Source organism: Neolamprologus brichardi, chromosome 15 (assembly GCF_056152115.1).
Source record: "Neolamprologus brichardi isolate AB-2024 chromosome 15, ASM5615211v1, whole genome shotgun sequence".
NCBI lineage: Eukaryota > Metazoa > Chordata > Actinopteri > Cichliformes > Cichlidae > Neolamprologus > Neolamprologus brichardi.
The window spans coordinates 19992149-20012993 of NC_142118.1; the positions used below are offsets into that span (position 1 = coordinate 19992149).

The following is a 20845-nucleotide window of genomic DNA, read 5'->3' on the forward strand; positions in this document are numbered from 1 at the left end:
GATGATTCACCCCAAAGAAGCAGCAGGGTGTAAATAGTGTTTTTCTTTTTATATATTTAACCACCTACCGCGCTGTAGTGACGCATTTATGGTCACGAGATGATGAAACTGACATTTAATGTTATTTTAAGAGCAGAAAACATTCAGCGGTACGTCAGCATGATAATTTACTTTTAAGAAGACCGCATCTCGGAGACCTCAGGGTTAAGACATCCTGAGGTCGTTGCATCCCGTTAGTCCTTGTAAACACACGGATTTTCCAGCACGTCTGGAACATGCAGCTCGAGCAGAAAAAGGCTGTGTGTGTCTGTGTGTCTGTGTGTCTGTGTGTGTGTTTTGGAAACAGCACCAGAGCACGCGGTGGCTAACGCCCCATTCAGATTAATCCTGTTATTCCTCTTGCTTGACATGCACAGGCTTGATTTTTAGTGTTGTTACCTGCATTGTGACAAAAAGAGTCAAACTGGATTAACAGATAATTAAGTTAATTGCTTTAGCGTGCAGGTAGCAGCTAAAGCAATTAACTAATTTTTCTAGATTTCGAGTTTTTGTCAGGGTATCATAGCGTGGTAATCTCAAATCCCAGCAAGTAGAGATGAAGGGATTTTTACCCTTTCTGTCAGACATAGATGTGTATGTAAAGCTATGATGTTTCCAAATATGGATTTGGAGCCTGTTTTCTCCTCAGCGCCAAGGGGCTGATGTTACATTCCCAGAATCACTTCCAGTCAAACAGTTAGCTTCTGCCCTACAACTATTTATAGGATTAGGTTAAAGCTCCATACACAGGGACATGTAACAGATAATAGCAGGCATCCCGTGCGTGTCTGAGTGACACATCAGCATTGGAGCCAAAGTTGGAATGAAGTGTGTCTCTGGTAGTGACAAATATAATCCCTGCCTCCTCTGGTTCATAGTAAAGGCAGTTGTTATTCCCATTATTAACTCACAGCAGTGCTGGGGGCTGCAGAGCTGTCCAGACTTCCCGCTCAAAATGTATTTATTTGAACAAAAAAAACAACAACAATGTGCTCGACCAACAAGCATCAGGAGGCTCTGCTGCATGAGCTTATTAAGACCATTATGTCTACATGATATGAAATTTGTGTTTTAGTGAAGTTCAATCAACATTTCAGGAACTTTTCAGGCAAAACATGAAACACCTTGTGAGAATTTGCTCCTTTTTAACAAACTTTAATAATATTTGAAACAATATTGACGATGAAGCTGAAAGAAAATTGGTTTTATTTTATAATTTAGAATAACTTAGAATAAACCTCTATAGCTCCACCTGGGTGTTAGATACAACCTTGTCTGTCTACACGTTCTTTTACCAAAAAAGGTACTTTGATTTTTTTTATTTTTTCCAGTCATGTCCTCATCCCGTGTTAGTACCTCATCGCTCTGTGGTCTCAGTCTTATACAATCACATTCTTTTCTATATGTGTCATATCTTAACCGCTTTGTCTTACATAACCAAAATGCCTTCGACATGTTTCTTACTTTTGAAGCTAAAAAAAACACCATGCCTTAAGTTAGTACAATACATTCAGATTATATTTATCACGTGGATACAAGGAAACCAACCATAGCAACTTCAGTAACAAACTAAAAAGAGACACAGGTCAGGTCTTCTTGTCTGACATGCTTTAAATCCCTGAAGTGTTTAAAGTAATCCAAAAAACAAACAGCGATCAGCATAAAAGGTGATCATAAACCAAAACTACAGCTGTGCTTCCCACGTGAACAGGTACCTGTAATCAAGGTTGCCGCTCCTAAGCATGTGACTACTTGATAAACTGCCACTAAATAAGCCAAATTAAACATAATCACAAGTCACACAGTTGAAGTTTGTCTATGAAATTTAAATTTAAATTGTCTATGAAATATAAATTTAAATGTATGTATACATCTTAATTCATCTGATTGTGGTATGGATCGCCACAGATGCAGATTATAAATTCCTGTTTGCCGAAAATGGTGTAGTGTTGTTTTTCTACCCTATTTTTTAATTATAAAACCCTTAGACAGCCACAACTGCGACTCCACACTGGGCTAAGTTTGTCCCACAGAGTGGGGCTGTGGAGGGGCTGCAAAGAAACTTGGCTCAGTGTGTCCCTCTCTAATGTGTGCTCCCCCCTCTTGTTCAGGGCGGCAGAGCTGATGACGAGGACGGGCTCAGTCGTCACTCTGGAAGTCGCCAAGCAGGGAGCCATTTACCACGGACTGGCCACCCTCCTCAACCAGCCGAGCCCAATGATGGCAAGAGGTGAGCACAAGAAGCAGGATTTTATTCATGACTAAAAGTTCTGGTGTAAGGTTCTGGATGTATTTTTGGAAGCGCTGATGATTTGTGGAAATCTTTGTGACTTATTGATAACTTTGATGGCTTATTAATCAAATATTAAATCAACTGAGAATTCATTTTGAATTCTGGTTGGTTGTCTTCAACTATTTCAGCCATTATTTATACAGATAGATGTAAAAACTTGTCTTGGGTTCAACCTTTCCACACGCATGCTGATTTTTCTCTAATTTTGGTATAAATGTAATATTTGTGTCTAATAGATACAAAGGTTGTTTTCTTCTCTTTTTTTAAAGGATTGGTAGTAAGACACAAATGAACAGCAATAAAATGAATAAAATCATTAGGAGTTTTAAAAATAATGAAGCCATTTTTCTACCTCTGTTACAATTCATTAACTCAATCAACAACCCTCAGAGGCATTTAAAAACACAAACACGGCTCTCTAAAGTATTTAAAAGTGGTAATGAATGAACTATTGTTAGTCCCACTGAAGGGTGTGCCAGTAATTTGGTGTTGTGGATGATGGAAAAGAAGCAGGCTTGTCCAGACAGTGTGTCCTTGTTGTCTTCTCTGCAGCACAGTAAAAATCCTGCTAGCAGACTGGAGGATATAATGAGAGCTTGTGGCCAGAGCCAGCTGTGTGTGTGTGTGCAGACACACATGCATGGCAGAGTTTACAGGGTTGTCTGGCTTTGCGCTGGTCTTTGTCTGCTTGAGCGGTGACCCCAGATTCATTAAGGAAGCGTTCTGGCCGGGCCAGTCTGTGGTCCACGATGACGATAAAGGCGTGTTTCTCCCAAATTCCCTCAACCGCAGACTCTTGCACTGCTGACAGAGATGTTTAACAAGCAGACGTCGAAGGACGGTCTTTAGTTACAGGAAACTGGACAAGCTGAGCAGGAGTGTAGATTCTCACAGAACGATGGCGTGAAGCCAGAAGAAGAAACAAATTGGTAGCTGTGCTGTATGGATTTTATATGAACCTATGTTTAAAACACACTTAAATGCCTTTAAATTAGCTTCAGTCACAATTACAGATGCCCCAGCAGGAGATCAGCACTTTGATGTGTGTTTAAAATGGTCTGAGACAACAAACGACTCCAAAGAGGTGAAATCAGTTGGGCCCAAACACAAGCTTGACTAGAACAAAGGCTGACAAACTGCAGCAACACAAAGATTCACTTTTCTTTTTTTTAACTGTTTTCCTCTGCTCCTGTTTCTTCTTTCACCTCCAGCGTCAGACCGAGGCCGTGAGAAGAACGGGAAAATGCGACCAAAGAGTGAAGGCTTCGAGCTCTACAACAGCTCGGTGCAGAACGGCTCTCCAGAGAGCCCGCAGCCCGGCTGGGACTCTTACCCCGAGCCAAAGAAGATGAGCGGAGAAGACCGGCTCCTGAAGAACCGAGCCGACCACCGCTCCAGCCCCAACGTAGCCAGTAAGAAAGCTGCTTATTAATTATTTATTATAGTGTCGTTTTAATAATTCCTGTTGTTCCGCCACAAATATAACGTGAACTTTAACTTTAGTTCTGCACAAAATAATGAAACCCTTCCTACTTATTTGGTTTACAGACTGTATATTTAAGAAGGATGTACCCACTGTGATGTCGCGCATTGTTTTAAAGCCTTTAGTTGGCCATGTTTGCTGTCACAGTGTTGTCTGTTTTGGAATCGGATATGGTTAAGAGCTTGGGCTGCTCAATTATCAACGATAGCAAACTTTCCATGTGTACATGGATACCTAATAAAGTCAGTTTTATTTATATAGCACATTTAAAACTTAGCTTGAATTGTTGCAGGTAAAGCCAAGTGCACAGTGTCGGCACCCACCTGTCACTCAAAGCAGCCACATCACTAATAATACATAACTTTAAGCTTTAATACAGTTTAAACAGATGAAGTATATTAAAAAGAATTATTGTTATTTACTATGTTTGAAATCTTCCTTTCATGGTATTTCACATCCCAACAAAGTATATGTAATTTATGCTACAAGCTGGGAATTTCCTTTTACAGCATGTAAAATATCTGTAACAAAGTAGTCTAAAGGGCAAAAGGTCAGTACCATAAATTAAAATATGAAACAGAAACCAAATGGCTCAATCAATTAAGAGGAGAGCATAAAATCATTCATAGTTCACTTATAATGCAAAAAAATAAATAAAACCATTGATCCATTGAGCCATCTCTGGTCAACAACGTTTGGTGTGGGCAGTAAAGGAAATAGGAAAAAAAATAAAACCACCCTCATGTTATTCTGTAGCTGCTCCACCCTGATTTAGAAACAGTGGCAGCCAGTTTTCCTGCTGCTGGAAAAATATTTATATTCAGAAGAAAAGAAAATATTTTCAGCAACCATTTTCATTCTTCTGTTCCTCAGTAATTGTGTATTGCTGAGACTTTTTGTTTTTGTTACTGCACTAAAGCAACGTTTTTTCCTGCCTCTGCTTCAGATCAGAGCCAGAGTCCTGCAAACAAATCAGTGTACCCCGGAGGACCTGGCACCAAGATCACCTCTGTCTCCACCGGGAACCTGTGTGCAGACGTAAGTAACCATCAGACTGAATCCTTACCCTTATGGGAAATGTAACAGCAGAGTGACACAACATTTGAGCACCCTCAGTATGTTGAGCAGAGATGAGAAATCATTTATCAGGTTTATGGCTTAGTCTTGTTTATTCCTGGAAAACCATCTCAAAATATTTTGTTTTTTTTCACACGCTTGTTTTTTGTTCCTCAGGATGAGCCCTCCCCTCCCCGCCCAGAAGCCTACCCCATCCCAACTCAGACATATCCCAGGGAGTACTTCACCATCCCAGCCTCCAAGAGCCAGGATCGGGTGGTGGGACCAGGGCAGCAGGGGCCCCCACCACACTGGCAGGGTATGGAGGACAGAGATCGCCTCCCCATGGGCGATAACATCCACAACAACAGCATGCAGGTACAGAAGCTTGAGATACTTTTCAGATACTGTTTTTCTGGGTGTTACAACGCTCTCTGAGACCCAAAAAGATTAGGAAAGTTTTATTTTTCATCAATGTGTTTTTCCAAATCACATTTTGGTGACACAGAAATGTTTGAAGACATCAGCTTGATGGTGTTGACAAGCCAATCATCATCTCCTTCTCCATCCTTTTCTGGCTGTGAGCTCCTCTCATCTTCGTCCTCCCAGTTTTGAGCATCGTTTGTTCCATCTCCTATGAGTCATCGTGGTTATAGCTGCATATGCAAAGGCTTAAAAAGCGTCACAGGCATGAAAAACATATTTAAACATTAGAAATACAAAGCAATTTAAGATAACACAATAGAACAGACAAACTAGAGCCTACATAATAACCTCTAAGGTAAACTTGGGAATGTAATAAGTAGGTGATTGAGGTGATATTGATTATTTGTGCTTCCAACCACCACCTCCTCTCTCCTTTTATAACTCATACTTTTCCTCATCTAATATTTAATGTTTTGATTGCTTTGCAGCGGATTAATCACTCTCAGGAGGACTTGTATCCACCACCAGGAGGCATGAGGCCAGATGAGCGAATGCAGCCACACTACCAGCACCGGGACCTGGACTACCCACACAGAGATCTCGAATACCAGAGAGGTCCACCTGGAGGTAAGAAGGAAAAGCTGACTTCAGATCGGATCAGAGAGGCTGACAGAAAAAGGACCGCAGCACCTGTTAGTGTGTTCACTACCAGATTATACAGCAGCTTAAAGGCTGTCAGCATCCAAATGTCCCTTAAAAGTTGATTATCCTTCACAATTACATAAAAACACACAAATCATGATATTAAATTCAAGGACCAGAGCAAGGATAATTTGCAAAAGCATAGCAAATCAGACGTGCTGTCATTTCTGACATTCATCAGATGAAAATAAATAATAATAACTAAGTTGTAAGTTATTTCACTTTAAAAATAAATATAAAAATCTGATGTTTTGGACTGCAGATGCCCAGGAAAAAAAACTCTGTAGTTTTACCATCACCAAGCCTCCATCTTTCTTCAGAAAGCTGATTAGTACTAAAGTATTGTGCCAACATTAGTGATAAAATTCCTTTTTAGGCTAAGAGGGTTCAGAGGTACTGGTTTTTCATGGAGTATTGAATGCAAGTGCGGTTGGTGTCCCTGGTCAAGCAGGTGACCATGTGTTTCTTTGTGTCTGCAGGTCTCGTAGGGCCCGACCACTGGGCTCCACAGCCGCAGGTGTCCTCCTCCCTGGAGTCATCAACATCAAGCCAGGAGCATCTCAACTTCTCCGCATCCTCCTCTTCTTCGAACAAGACCCAAAACCAGAAGACCGGCCCGGGCAGATGGAAGACGCCCAACGCCCCTCACGCCGTGCCGCCGCATTCGGCACAGCCGCCGTCTCGGTCTGACCTGCCCCCTCCTCCACCTCCACCTCCAGCAGCGTACCCCGAACCCTACGACCCACAGCCGGACCTACCGCTTCCGCCCCCTCCAGCTGCTATCAATCCAGTAACGGCTCAGCAAGCTGCTGACCGCAAGAAGAGAGAGGAGCAGCAGCGCTGGTATGAGAAGGAGAAGGCTCGGCTCGAGGAGGAGAGGTGGGCTTGTTTTGTTTTGTTTATTGAAATGTTAGCAAAAAAAGCATCTTTGTTATTTACTATTTACTATATCTGGCTTGCTATTTATTATTTCTGAGGGAAGATATAGACAAGCATTTATGCTTTAAAAATAAAATGCAAATAAAGTAATGTATGTAACTCTTCAACGTGTTGTTTAGTCTTTGCTGATACAGAGATTGCTGCATCATCAGCATACGCTGCACTTCTTTACATTTGGAGTAAATGAACTCTGCACCCTTCTGTCTAGTTACCAACAACGCTTCAGTAGGTAGTTTTGTCTTAATGTGCCCTCGTTGTACAGAACCTTGAATGTGGAATACTTTGCAGAAAGATCTAAACCAAATATGATCTTAAAAGAGGAATGCATTAGTGTTTGTTTATATATAATAATGTATATTCTGCCTGTTTTATGCTTGTTGCATTTTAAGACCTTGGCCAAGTCACCCTTTTAAATGGCACTTTCTCTAAAAGCAAAAAAGTGTTAGTACAGGATTCCCATTTTTCAATTAAAAAAAACAAGGTGATGTCATACTGCTTCATTTATGCATCTGATTTTGAGTATTAATGACCATGATATTGATGCATTTCCAGGGAGAGGAAGAGGAGGGAGCAGGAGAGGAAGTTGGGTCAGATCCGGGCCAACCCTGTCATGCCCGTCCAGCCTCACAACGGAGGAGCCATGCCTCCTCCTCACCACCAGCCCCCTGTGGCCTCCATGGCTCCACCTCAGCCTTACCACCCCCCACAGCCTCAGCCTCCTCCACCCAGACCAGAGAAGCTGGCCAGTCTGCCACGGTCTGCTGTACCTCTTCCTGCTAGTGCCTCCAACCCTGCTGGTAACAAGAAATGTATTAGTTACTTCTTGTTTAAACAAACAAACCAGTCTTGTCTCTGTAATAACTAGTATTCAACATGCCTGCAGGCATGGATACAGTGATCAGGGAGCTGCTTCCACAGCAGCAGCCGCGAACCATCGAGAGGCGAGACCTGCAGTACATCACCATCAGCAAGGAGGAGCTGACGTCCAGCGACAGTCTGTCTCCAGATCCTTGGAAGAGAGATGCCCGAGAGAAGGCCGAAAAACAGCAGCAGCTTCACATCGTGGATCTGCTGGACAAGGAAATCCAGGAGCTGCAGGTACTTTTGTTCACAACAGTGGGAGGAGTGATTTGAAATCAGAGATCATGTTTTAGAAGGAAGTAGCAGAATTAATGTGATCGACTTGACATTATGAGGATATTGTGGAAGAGTATGACCAGAACTCCTATGCAAACTGTTATTTTATCTTCTTGCCTCAAGTAGGAAATATTTAATGGTAAAAACCAGTTAAGATCATTCAAAAGAAAGTAATTAGGTCAGATATTGTTAGAAATGGTTTACCAGATATTGATATCAAGTGGTAGGTGCAGGGTGTAAATGTTGTATCACACAAAAGTGTAAAAGATATGATTATTAGAGAGGTTATATATCTCACACTCTTTCCACTCCTGCATCTATGCGTGGATAGAGCAGGGTTTAACCAAATACATAAAGCTGGATTTCTGTAAAAGCTACTGGCCAGTGCCCCGTTCTGATTGTGCGTCTGAAATCTTTGTGATGCCCATCCTACAGTATACTGTAACACCTTTCAGATTGACAAATGCTCCAAAGACTGATGAGTACTGTACTTTTGGATATCAGGTATACTTAGATGACCTTGTGGCTTTTTCCGGTAAGACGACTTCGGTTTCTAAACATCATTTTGTTTTGCAGGCAAAGCCCGAGCGAACAGCAGAAGAAAACGACCGCCTCAGGAAATTGATGCTGGAGTGGCAGTTCCAGAAACGACTGCAGGAGTCCAAGCAGAGCGACGACGAGGAGGACGAGGAGGATGATGAAGACGTGGACACCGTGATGATCATGCAGAGGCTGGAGGCCGAGAAGAGAGCCAGGGTAAGAAATGGAAGGAAATGACTGAAGGGGAAAAATGAGTTCTTCATTTGAAGGAAGTAGGGAAGGTGCTTTTTTTTTTCTTAACAAAAAGAAAAGGAGGGAGTCGAAATCGTATCATGTGCAAAGGCTGCTTTGGCAGAAATCAAACTTTCTGACTTCTGTTTTTCAAGCATTACTACCCATCAGCTCAGACTTCAGGGCGAGCCGCAGGAAATCGGGCTGATGGGGGGGAAAACAGAACCGCCTTTCAAATGCTAGAAGGGAAAATGGCTCCCACTATGAATGTCCTGCAATGTGCATCTGCAACATGCTTCTGTCATCGCTTTGCCATGCTGAGCTGCTTAAATCTGATTGGCTGGAGGGGTGGATGGGAGGGCAGGCGGCAGCAGCGTCGTTAAAGCTGCTTTCACATCTCGTGGATGTGACTTTTATTTGAACAAATGCTGCACATGTGCAGCCTTTTGATTATTTAAGCACAGGTCTTGCACTACAATGGATATCAAATATCCAGTATTTTTAAGGTGAAGATGATGCTGGGTGTTTGAATTCACCGAGTCATCCAGCACGACCCTGAGTGTGTGTTGAAACCTCAGGAGGAAGTGCTTTTCTAGGTTTCCTTTCAGACACATCAGTTGTGCATTCCTCCGGGTCGTGTGTAGATCTGCTGTGTGTTCCTCCCAGTAGCTCTGTAGTGAAGGTAACTGTTTTGTAGCTGACTTTTGCCAGACTTTGACTGGATATTTTAGGATGCGGAACGTGGTTGTCTTTAGTAGCTGTGGATGAATCTCAGTTTGGTTCACTGTGTGAATTATTTTATTTTTTTATGTTTTTGGTTTGCTGTGTTCTTTTTCTTTGTTGAACTACTTTATTCATCTTGAAGACTGGTATACACTTGGTTTTAAAATCGGGGACTTTTGGCTGCTTAGGAAGGGAATTTAGGCTCATATACACCAGAAACATATTTCAGACACTAATAGAAATGTGCAGGCGTTTCCAGCTGTTCACAGTGGTTGGTCAAAGTAAGTCCATCTTTTTTACTGTCTATGAGTACTGTTCCCAAGGGCCGATACTGAACTGGATAAAGTACGCAAAAGGTAAAACATTGGATAACGTGGTTAGAGGTTATTGTGACAGTATTACTAACATAAAATAATCCATTTAAATGCTGTCCAGTCATCTAATGTGCATCACTGCAGTAAGGAGTTATTGCTGATTTGGGATAATTGTGCCTCTTTGTGGTTGTTTGAGTGAGGTTTGTTTGACTTTTCCCCCCACGTGTGCATTAGTATGTACACTACCACAGGTATGTTCTGAAATGGGTCCCAGACCACCAGTAAGGTTTGATAGTGCTCCTCGGTGGTCATTTACACCTGTGTTAGATTGTTCATAATGTATTTTTAAGCCAAGTGTAAACAGGGTCTAGTTTATTTAGGTCTTCATGACTAAAAGTGGACATTTAGTCAGCTTACAGTAAATGGATAATACCACAAAATTAAACTTTCTCTAAGAAGTAAAAACGTCTTGGACCCGTCTTGGACTTCATTGATAAAGTTGAAGAGAAAAATATGGGATGATGAGCTCAACGTTAAAGATATAGCTCTGTAGTTTTTAGATTTAAAAGCTTCTCATCAACAGAGTAATAAGACCAAACAATGTTTTCACTTTATTCTATGTCCTCCCCTGCTCTTCTCTTATCTCTGTTTTACTCTTTAGTTCCTCCCTTGATTTTCTAATCTAGTCTTAACTCCTCCACACCTTCCTTTTCAGTATTTGGGTATTTCCTCCTCCAACTATCTCCCCTCCCTCTCTCACTCTCTATTCTCTTCTTCTTCTTCTTCCTCTTCAGCAGCAGACTGCTGTCCCAGCTATCTCTGTTCTAGACTTGGTATGTTCATCCTGTTAATGACGAGTATCTTCTCCCTGCCCTTACATCACTTCCTGTTTCCTGTCTGGGCTTCCCACCTGCCCGTGTCTCTCCCTACCCATCTGGGCTTGCTGTTGTCGTTTCATCGGGGGTCGTGGTGGTAGACGGGACTGGGCCATGATTAGCTAACGAGCAGTTGGTCCTGGGATGCTTGATGTTGTTTGGCTGGGGAAGCTGTCCATCTCTTTGTCAACTCAAAACACCTGCTGGGGGACGGTGAACGAAGCTGCTGCTTAAATATTGGTGTTTGATAACTGCAAACCAAACCTGTCCATGCTTTCAGATTAGCAGAGCTGCGGTTGGTGTGATTCTTTTCAGCAGTGATGTTTTGAGTACATATTGAGGTGGTGCCTGCATGGCTGAATGCATCATGGGGGGCATCCGGGTCGAGACCAATGCATGACAGTCCTGCGAGCCCCCTGCGCTGCCTGCGAAGGGCCACATCATGTTGTCGTGGTGGTCATGAATCCATTCGTCTGTCTACCCATCCATCCATTTGTGTGTGACCTGCTGAGCCTCTTTGTCTTCTCTGTATTGGGTCTGTTCAACCAAGTTATTAGACTAGCTAATTCTTGCTTTACTTGATTAAATGTACATAAGAGATGGACTTGGCCACCCAGAGACTCAGATCCATTAGTTTGTGAAGTACAATTTTGAAACCTTTAGGAGAGTCAAACTCCAGGTCTCAAGGGCCAGTGTCCTGCAGGTTTTAGATCTCACCCTGGGTCAACACACCTGAATCAAATTATTAGTTCATTATCAGGCCTCTGGAGAACTTCCAGACATGTTGAGGAGGTCATTTAGCCATTTAAATCAGCTGTGATGGATCAAGGACACATCTAAAACCTGCAGGACACCGGCCCTTGAGGCCTGGAGTTCAACACCTGTGCTTTAGATCATAATTTTTGCTTAAAAACACTCCATGTCCAACTCATATTTGAACATGGAGTTAGAACTAATAAGCTAACAACAAGAGTTTTTACTCTAAAACTAGATCCTAGTTTACAAAATAAACAGATTTTGTAGACCACATTGAGACCACAAACTCATCAGGAAAGTGTTTAATTGGGTAAAAGAAGAAACAAAAGTTGGGTCAATTTCTCGTAGACTTATATACAATTGTTTTTGCAGGAAAGGCCTTGCCCCCTACTGGCAATTATCAATATTGCAGGTTCCAGACATTTTTAGACACTACAGCTTCAGAAAATCACTTTGTGGTTAAATGATTGATAGACAGATTTAGTTTTATTTAACCAGGGTCATAGCATTCATGACCTAGAATGATGTAGTTACCATATTTACCCTAATGCAATAGTGGCAAATATTAACAAATAACAAAAATAAAGAAGGAAGACCGCATTGCCTTCAAATCTGCTGGAAAACCTTTACAGTGTAAATACAACTAAGAATTAGAAAAGGAGAAAACAGGGAGCCTTATTGGAGCTTCTTTGTGGACAGATACCACCGCGAACGTTTGGTTGAGCTGACCCTTTACCTGACCACCATCCAGCCCTAGAATGGGTGTGTTTGTTTCGTTTGTTGCCATGCTGCACTTGGTTTATGTCGGGATGGTTTTTGGAATATTTCTGCTGCAGCCCATTAAGCTTGCAGTTACTTCAGGTACGCTTGATTTATTATTCCTCTACTGCTCAGTGGGACATTTAATGATCTGTAAACGAAATCAAGTACACCTTAAGTAGCCAAAGGAGGGGCTGTCTTTGCTTTTCACTCTGCCCTTTTCTGGTTGTTGTTACTGCTGCTGCTGTTGTCGTTGTCGCTGCATGTCGGTGTGTGCATGTTTAGCAGTGCGCGCGTGCGTGTCTGTTTCTTTCTGCCTGTGCTGTGTGTTTGCAGTGCACACAGCTCCTCCCCCCAGGAGCAGTCCTGTGAGACAAATACAGTTCTACCTCACATTTGTACACAAACATATTAGTGCAGTTGAACAAATCCAAAAGAAAATGTGCTCAGATTATGTGTCTGTGAATGACATGCGTACTAATTTCTTTCCTCATTTGCATGCGTGCCTTGCGGCATGTTCCCTGCGGGTGTGTGTGACCAGTTGCAGGACGAGGAGCGGCGGCGTAAGCAGCAGCTGGAGGAGATTCGTAAGAGGGAGGCAGAGGAGCGGGCGAAGCAGGAGGAGGAGAGGAGGTGGAGGGAGGAGGAGAGAGCCAAGCGGGAGGCCGAGGAGAAGGTCGGTGTGTCTGTCCTTGAAACCGCTGGAGTTCTGACCTGATTAAAATTAATGCTTTGTGCCTTTATTAAAGTATTACTGAGTCAGAGCTTCAGGTGTAGCACAGATTAGGTTTACACACACACACACACACACACACAGACAGAGGGGTTGGACCGATATTTGAACAGTAATTACATTATATCCAAATCTACAAAATTATGCAGCTTTCTCTTGTCTTAAAAAGTATGTTTTTCCCTGTTAGGGTGCAACAGCCAGCTGCTAATACACAATAAAACCAAAGTACGTGATGCTAACAAGGAGCTATTAGCATGATATGAAATAAGGTCCTTAAAAATCCTCATTAAACATCAAAAATTCCTGTTAAGAACCAAAATATTGGCATTTGATAAGATTGAATGTAATTTAATTCAGATTGTTGGATTATACTTAAAGGTGCTAAACTTTTAGACATACTGGCAAACTGTTTCCCCTGTTACCAGATAAGTGTTTACAGCACAGATGATGCAAATGACAACATTTTTAGTCCTACTGAAAAAGGCTTTTAATTTGAAAGTGTTGCATGTTGTTTTCTTCTAGCTTGTCGATGTAAGCTAAAATGTGGCCACTGTGTTTACAATTCAGTTTGTTTGCATATTTAGCCTGCACTTTGGTAAAAATAAATTACGTTTTATATTCTTTGTACATTCACACCTTGATTTCAGAGAGATTTTAAACTATACCAGCCCATCATATCGGTCTAACCCCTGAATGTGAAGATGCTTTGGAAGAATTCAGACCCTTTTATCTGGTGCACGCTTAACTGTCTAATAAATGCAATTAAAATTGCAGATAATAGGATTTTATCAGTCCTACTATAAAGTTAAACTATAGTTATTTATATATTAATCCTTTGTATCTAGCCTCAGTTTGGTGGGCGTTTAGCAAACTGTTTTCCTCTGTAAGCAAGAGATTTTTAGTTACTTAAGCTGTTGTGGGAAATAGAGAGCAGAGCGAGAAATGCAGCTGTCATTTTGCAACCCTCACCTGCCGCTCGTGGCGGCAGGTGAGGGTTAGTGATTGAAAGAATGAGATCGTGGATTCAAGCGACGGACAAGGGCTTCCTCTCACTGGCGGTCAGGGTTAGCGAGAGTGTGAGGTGAGATCTGTGTCAGAGTACTAGTAATACGTGAACATACAAGAAAAAGAAAAAAAAAAGCAACGAATGAATGGATGACAAGATGGGACACTTAATGTGGGATTAATTGCTAAAAAAGCACCTTTGCTTCTTTTTAAACTAAATCTTCACTGTAACGGTAAAATGTGCAGCAGATGAATGAGTCTGAAAACTACCCAAAGCTTTTACTTTCATGCCTTTGTTGGCTTAGGCTTCAATGTCACTTAGTAACTCAGGTTAATATGAGAGATGAAATGTAATACATGTGCTGTATTTTTAAATGACCAGTGGTTTGGTGCAGCATTCACCCACCCACATGTGTCGTGCGTGTTTAATCAAACATGCTCATTGTTTTTTATCTTTGTGTCGTGCCCGCTGATTTCACTGTGATACCGTTAGCGCGGTCCATTTGTCCTGTGAGCTGCAAACCACCCATAAGACCACTGGTTGTTTAAAAATATCACGCATATTTATTCAGATTTTTACCGTTCAATTTCAACTTTAGGCATCCCAGAAATCTCAGGGATTTGATTAAATGTTAATTAGGAGAATATTTAGGTTTTTCTAAGATAAATAAACTGTTTTTAGGCTGTTATGATTGTTCTGATGTTTATTATGAAGTTGTCCAGTTGCATGTCCTCATCCTGTGCACCCCCCCACCCTATGTGATGTGTTGCTGTGTCATGTTATGTGCCTCCACCCACCTGAAGCATGGGACTCCCATCATGTTGTTGTTATCGTCAGTGTGCGTCAGGAAGTTTCAGTTATTTTGGGGAAGCAGTTTTGATTCATTTATTTTTTGTGAGGTTTTTAATTTTGTTTTTTGTTGTCATTTCATCCAGCATTGCTTTGGAAACTATGTTTAGGGGAATGCTGCCCACCCTCCTCCAACTTTTCCCAAAAACCACATGCTTTATACCCACATCATGCACACACACACACGCACCGCATAGTGTGTCGGCCCACCTGCCTCATACCCGCCCTCAGCCATCCATACTGTACATATTCAGAAACCCAGCCGCTCACTCATTCAAACCCCACACATCCACTAATCCCTCCCAGTTTCTTCAGATTCCCACTGGGCTGGCTGAACCCGGCCATAGCGGCTCAGATACACCCACAGCAGCGCATGGTCTCTCTGAAGACATGTACAATCACAACTACACTCAGCCCTCCCCTCAGCCTCCTCCCGGCAGGCCTTCAACGCATGAAACGGACCAAAAAAATGTGAAGATAATCTGATACAAGAAGCATCCAGATTGAGTGACCCCGGAGCGGCTGGTCACACTCCAAACCTCAAAATCTAAACACATTCACCAGTGAAGCTTCATCACAGGCCTCCCACCCCCTAGTGTAGATATTGGAGCTCAGCCACTGGAGACAGGGTGGGCTGGAAACTTAAAAACCTACCCACAAACCATAAAATACAAACCCGGGCCACACAGAAAACTGAGCACACATGGACACCCAGCACACATACACAAACAGAGTGATGAGGGAAGAGGAGACGGCGGTAAGCTGGATACTTTTAGCGTTGTGTCAAGTTAGCGGATTTCATAGACCAGTCGGAGGAGATTTCCCAGGTTTGGTTGATGGACAGCATTAAAAAAACCACGATATTAGATTTTCGCAGTGATGTGGAGCAACATATGCATCAGGCGTGACGTTCAGGACCGCCGAGCTGCATCAGTGTACATTCACAGACACAGGAAACCAGCAGAATTGAGACCAGCTCAGGGGCATCAGCCTTGAAGTTGGTCCCTGATTTTATTTTATTTTTTTATCTTTCTGAAACCTAATAAGATGATTTAAAAATCATCAAAGAAAAAAAAAGAAAAGCTGGCTTTGTGAAATAGCTGTAGGAAGGGAAAGCAGATGTGGTTATGTTCCTAAAACTGAGAGCACATTAATCATAACATTTTAAAGATAAAGTTAATCGTTCCCTTTTGGATGGATTGTTGACATCAGTTCTGAAAAAGTAGCTTATTAGTTAATTAATGCTTTTTTATTATTATTTTTGAGTTACCCAGCTCCTCAAATGTGTAGGTTTCAGAAAAAGCAGGTATTTAAAATATTCCACTTTTGCCTCTGAGGAAACACGTCACATTTGAATAACTGAAATTATGTATCATTTCATAAACTTTATAAGTTATTTCAATCAAGTTAAATAGATTTTAAATGAATAATAAACACATGAATCATTCATGAAAGCAGTAATCAGATGCTTCGTTCCAGAGCAGCCGCGTCTGGACTGTTTTCACAGCTTGCAACCATTTTTTTTTTTTTACATACCTCACATTATCCTGTTTATGCTTGAAGGGAAATTGTGCTTGATTATTAATTACACCTCCCATTTGCAGCCTAAAAAGTTTACATGTAGATAACTTGGAGAGCTGCTTACTCTGATTTATAAATTATATAAAACAAATGGAGGAAAAAAAAAGCTTTTTCCATTTTAAACTTTTATTAGTGTAAATCTTAAAACGTTCACAGCTGGTCGAGTTTTTTGCTTGTGATTTTGTCTGCTTTGCACCACAAAGCAGGTTTATATGACTTTATATTTAAGGTATTTTTTTGTATATTTGTTTTAATAAGAAACACAGGAGAAAATAAATGTTATAGTTGTTTATTAATAAAACTTTTTTATATCCCAGAGGACGCACTGAAGTGTGAGGCAGTACCTTTATGCAACTGAGCTCTGCCCCCACTTCTTAATATCAGTTTGGCTCATACTTCCACTTTTGAGCCACTTTTTTTCTATCGATTTTCCAGTTCTTTCGTCCCGTGGATGATCTTAAATCAGGGATGCTTCATTTTTGTTCTCGGATTCAGAATTGTTACACCTCAAACATGTCATCAGTATTTCTGAGTCATTCATTAAGATGCAGCTGGAACACCTTATGAAACGATGCCCCTGACCTGCTGGTACGGTTTAGTTTTGGTGCACTTTGCAGTTCTTACATGCGGCTGTAGTTCAGGTTCAGTTGGAGTTTGGGTGGGAGTCTCATCAGACTGGTGGAGCGCTGCTTGTGCAGAAGCAGAGTAGTGCAGCTCATTGAGTAGTTTCCCACGTAGCTGATTAGTGTTAGGTGTGAGCCATTGAGAGCGGCGCTTACTAACAGGTTGTCCCTCCCCTAGAGGAGACAGGAGGAGGAGTACTACGCTCGCCTGGAGGCCGAGCGGCGCCGGCAGCACGAGGAGGCGGAGAGAAAGCTGCTGACGCCTGACGAGCCGGCCGGTCTGTATCGGCCCCCGCTTCCACGGGATTACCAACCCCTCGCCCCCCAAAACCCTACTAACACCCCCCCACCCCCACCACAGAGAAACACGTCCTACCTCAAAACCCAGGTCACCTCCCCCGACATGCTCTACACCGCCAAGTTTGTCACCTACACGGGCGATGACGAAGACGAGGAGGACTCCACCAAAGCAGGGAGTGGCGGCGGCGGCCAATCAGGTCAGGTGAAGCTGTCGGCGACCCGGAAGTCGTACGGCGACCTCCCGGCCTCCGCCTCGCCTAATCACAGCAAGCCTCAGCCGCCGCCCACTGCGCGCAAGCCCCGCCCTCTTTCTGACGGCATCTTCCTGTCTGGCTCGTTCCAGCCGCCAGTCAACAACTCCAACAGTACAGCCCCCCCCCTTCCTGCCAAACCGAGCTCCATGCCCCCAGGAGGCTTTAAAGGTAGAACTGGAGAGAGGAGTCAGGCTCGCCACAGCGCCCTTTAAAGCGCCCGCCCCTCCCTCTCACTCACTCATCTTCATTTTCTACCCACTCCTTTATGGTTTAGTGCTACTTTCTTCTTGGTTTATCTTGTTTTCAGTAGAGAGGTGTTGTGCCCTTTCACTTCCACCGTCTACTTTTTTCCTCTTTTACATGTTTGTCCAAATTTATTTGTTTTTTCCTTTTTTTTGTCGTCGATTCATCACTGTGTTAGTTTTTATATGTGGAAATCCCCCCCCCCCCTCTCTTCCTCCTCAAGCAAATCAGGTTCTGTTTGTTTCATATTTTTCATTGTAGGTTTATTTGAACACCTCTTGTCCCCCAGTAATTTTTTTCCCCCCGCCCTCCGTCCTCATCTTCCTCCAATCACCCTCCCCACCCCCTTCGATCAGCACTAGTGAACAGAAAAAAGCAATCGATAATCACGCCACCACTTTTTGCTGCAGATTGAGACCCATCAGAGCCAATCATAGTACTGTTGGTGTTGTCGCTCGCCGCCTCCTTTGTGTCTGGTTGGTTGCTGCTTGGGAATTTGGGTTGGGGGGCGGGGGTAAAGGCCAGCCGTCAGTCTGCCTGCCTGCCTGCCCGTCTTCCCCACCCCCCGCCCCCCCCGTCCTGCCCCGTGGCTCTGCTTAGCGGTGTTGGCTTTAAAGGGAAGGAGACACACCATTGGCTTCTCACACCCATCAATCACTCAATTGAGCAGAATCATTTCATAAACATGCAAAAACTGCACACGGCAGCAGTGTGTTGAGTGAAGGAGCTCCTCTTTGTCTGTGTCTGTTTAAACGGCTCGTTTTCCTTCTCTATAGCTCAGTCTACTCAGACCACACTGACGGAGCGTCATAAATTCTAGAGGTTCATGATCAGGCTGCCGCTTTTTTTTTTTATCGAGAGGTTAAAATAGTCTTTAACGCAGTCCAAATGTTGATTTATCCATGTCAGATATTATTTCAAGATGGGCATCTCTTCTTCATTGTTTGAAAGAGATCAAGCTGTTTGGAAGTTTTGTGTTCCCACAAAAATTACACCCAGAATTTTATTTATTCCCTATCCCTTTGATAGAGCTCGTGTAAAAGATAAACGCAGGGCTCCGCGATGGAAATGGGAAACCTGCTGAGCCTTAAACACGCATTCTTTCTAATGACCAGCAGGCGGCGAGTAAACAAGCCAGCTTGGAAGCTAGCCTGAGAAGATGACCTCGCTAAGCAATTTCCTAATGACTTTATGGTCAGTTATTAGATTTACTTAATAAAAGATGATTGTTTTGTAAATGATGATCCAGTTTAGAGTTGAAGAGAAAAAACAAAGCAAGGTAAACCCTTAAGGTTTTTGATCCTCTTTTAGTTTAAAAGAACAAAAAAGCCCCCAAAATAAAAAAAAATAAACTAAATTGGGGACTAAAGTGGATTTTTTTTCTTGTCACATGTAAAAAGCAACTCAGTCAAAAAAACCTACAACTGATAAATTGAGGTTTTGACCCCGGTACATATGTGGTAGTAAGTGAGTTATTTCCATAGTATTGGTATCACAGATTCATCAGGTTTTTAGCATCTTCTGTTAGTATTTTTCATTTTTCATAAAGTAAGGTTCCCAAAAATCTAGTAAGTACCTAAACTAGGCATTGTGTTGGCCTGAAAAAAGACAGATGACTCGGTGATGAGTAGACATAACGATCCCTTTGTGATGCTGTCAATTTGAGCAGTTTGAACATCCATAGACAAACAGAGCTTTGACTGCAGCACAGTCTGAGTTTAAGCAGCACCTGAGGTCCAGGAGGCCGCCTGCACCTTTAACACGAAACCACCTCCATCGCCACTGCTGCTGCTTATATTAAAGATCAAAACACATCCAGGACCTCATGGGAATTCTGTGCTGCAATCTCACTTAAATTAAACAAAATCATCCCACTAACACCCCCCACCCCCAACAACCTACCTCACCCAAACACCCCCTCCCCCCTCCCTCGGGAGTAAAATCTGCACGTTTCACCTCACAGTCAAACACATTGTGCATAAACACACAGCAAACAGTGCACTTTGGCTGCCAGCAGCTCACCCCAGTAACCGGCTTGATTTCTATTGCTTTTTACTGCCTGTGCATAGCTTCCACCAGGCTGCAGTCTGTATTTATTTCCTTATTTATTCTTTGCTGCTCTTCCCCACTTTGCGTGTCTCTGTTTTGGACTCTCTCTTAATTTGCTGTCCCAGAAGTGCCTAATTTTCCCTCCTCGTATCAGCTTTTGTTTAATTTCTGTCATCTCGCCTGTCAGTCTGTGTCTCTGCTGTAGCTTCAGTGCTGTCTAACGCTGCGGCTTTATTTACTAAAACCTTATTACAACTCCCACAGGGCTTTGCGGCAGGTTCAGGTGAACAAACAGCACCTGAGTCTCCAGCTTCCCTGCCAATATGAAACTGTATTTGATGTGTGTTATTTGATCAGCTGGCAGCTCCTAGAGGTTTGAGTCTCACTTTAATAAAGTGTGGCCTCTTCTTGAGTTAGAGGTATTTTTGTGTAATCAAGATTGAAACCACAGGAAAAACAATACAGATGCCAGTTTGCCTCAAAGGTGCACGAACCGGAGAAAGCTGCAGAGGAAGGACGAGTTCAGTTATCCACAGTGAGCGATGCTCAAACAGAAAGATGTGTACCAGAGCCGGGAAACAAAACAGCAATTTAAACGGGCGTCCTTTGGCCTCCAAGATAACCGAGCCAGAGTAAAAGAAAAACATTCATAACCTTTGAGAATCAATCACAGGCCAGTGGATGACTTTTTTCATGTGAATGTGAAGAATTTTCTATTGTAGTGCCAGAAGTATAATTTTCATCTCTTTTGGCTGCACAGAGGAATGTTTCTGGCCTTGAACGAGGCTTGTTTCTCTGTGGTTGCTTTGTTCTCTGCCAGTTTGTATTTATGTGGGCTGAAGTGGGACCCGGTTTGATCCTGTCCCAGACTATACTTCAGATCCCCCACCCCCTCTTGCTTTTGGCTCAATAAAACCCAAAGTAAAAAGCCTGG

At 42.7% G+C, this 20845-nt stretch overlaps 1 protein-coding gene across 16 annotated transcripts in view; it reads left to right on the forward strand.

Moving 5' to 3' along the window:
- Window positions 1-20845, forward strand: part of afdna (afadin, adherens junction formation factor a) — a 116752-nt gene that overhangs the window by 91355 nt on the left and 4552 nt on the right. For 5 of the 16 annotated variants that reach the window (XM_087852179.1, XM_087852183.1, XM_087852182.1 and 2 more), the window contains 12 exons: window positions 2151-2269; window positions 3544-3744; window positions 4762-4853; window positions 5049-5249; window positions 5786-5924; window positions 6479-6878; window positions 7491-7735; window positions 7822-8036; window positions 8652-8831; window positions 10678-10716; window positions 12815-12949; window positions 17244-17343. In XM_087852179.1, coding sequence (XP_087708305.1) covers window positions 2151-2269; window positions 3544-3744; window positions 4762-4853; window positions 5049-5249; window positions 5786-5924; window positions 6479-6878; window positions 7491-7735; window positions 7822-8036; window positions 8652-8831; window positions 10678-10716; window positions 12815-12949; window positions 17244-17343 — 2066 coding nt within the window. Of the gene's footprint in view, window positions 1-2150; window positions 2270-3543; window positions 3745-4761; window positions 4854-5048; window positions 5250-5785; window positions 5925-6478; window positions 6879-7490; window positions 7736-7821; window positions 8037-8651; window positions 8832-10677; window positions 10717-12814; window positions 12950-17243; window positions 17788-20845 lie in introns of all 16 variants that reach the window. The other 11 variants (XM_087852184.1, XM_087852190.1, XM_087852189.1 and 8 more) reach the window with 5 other exon arrangements.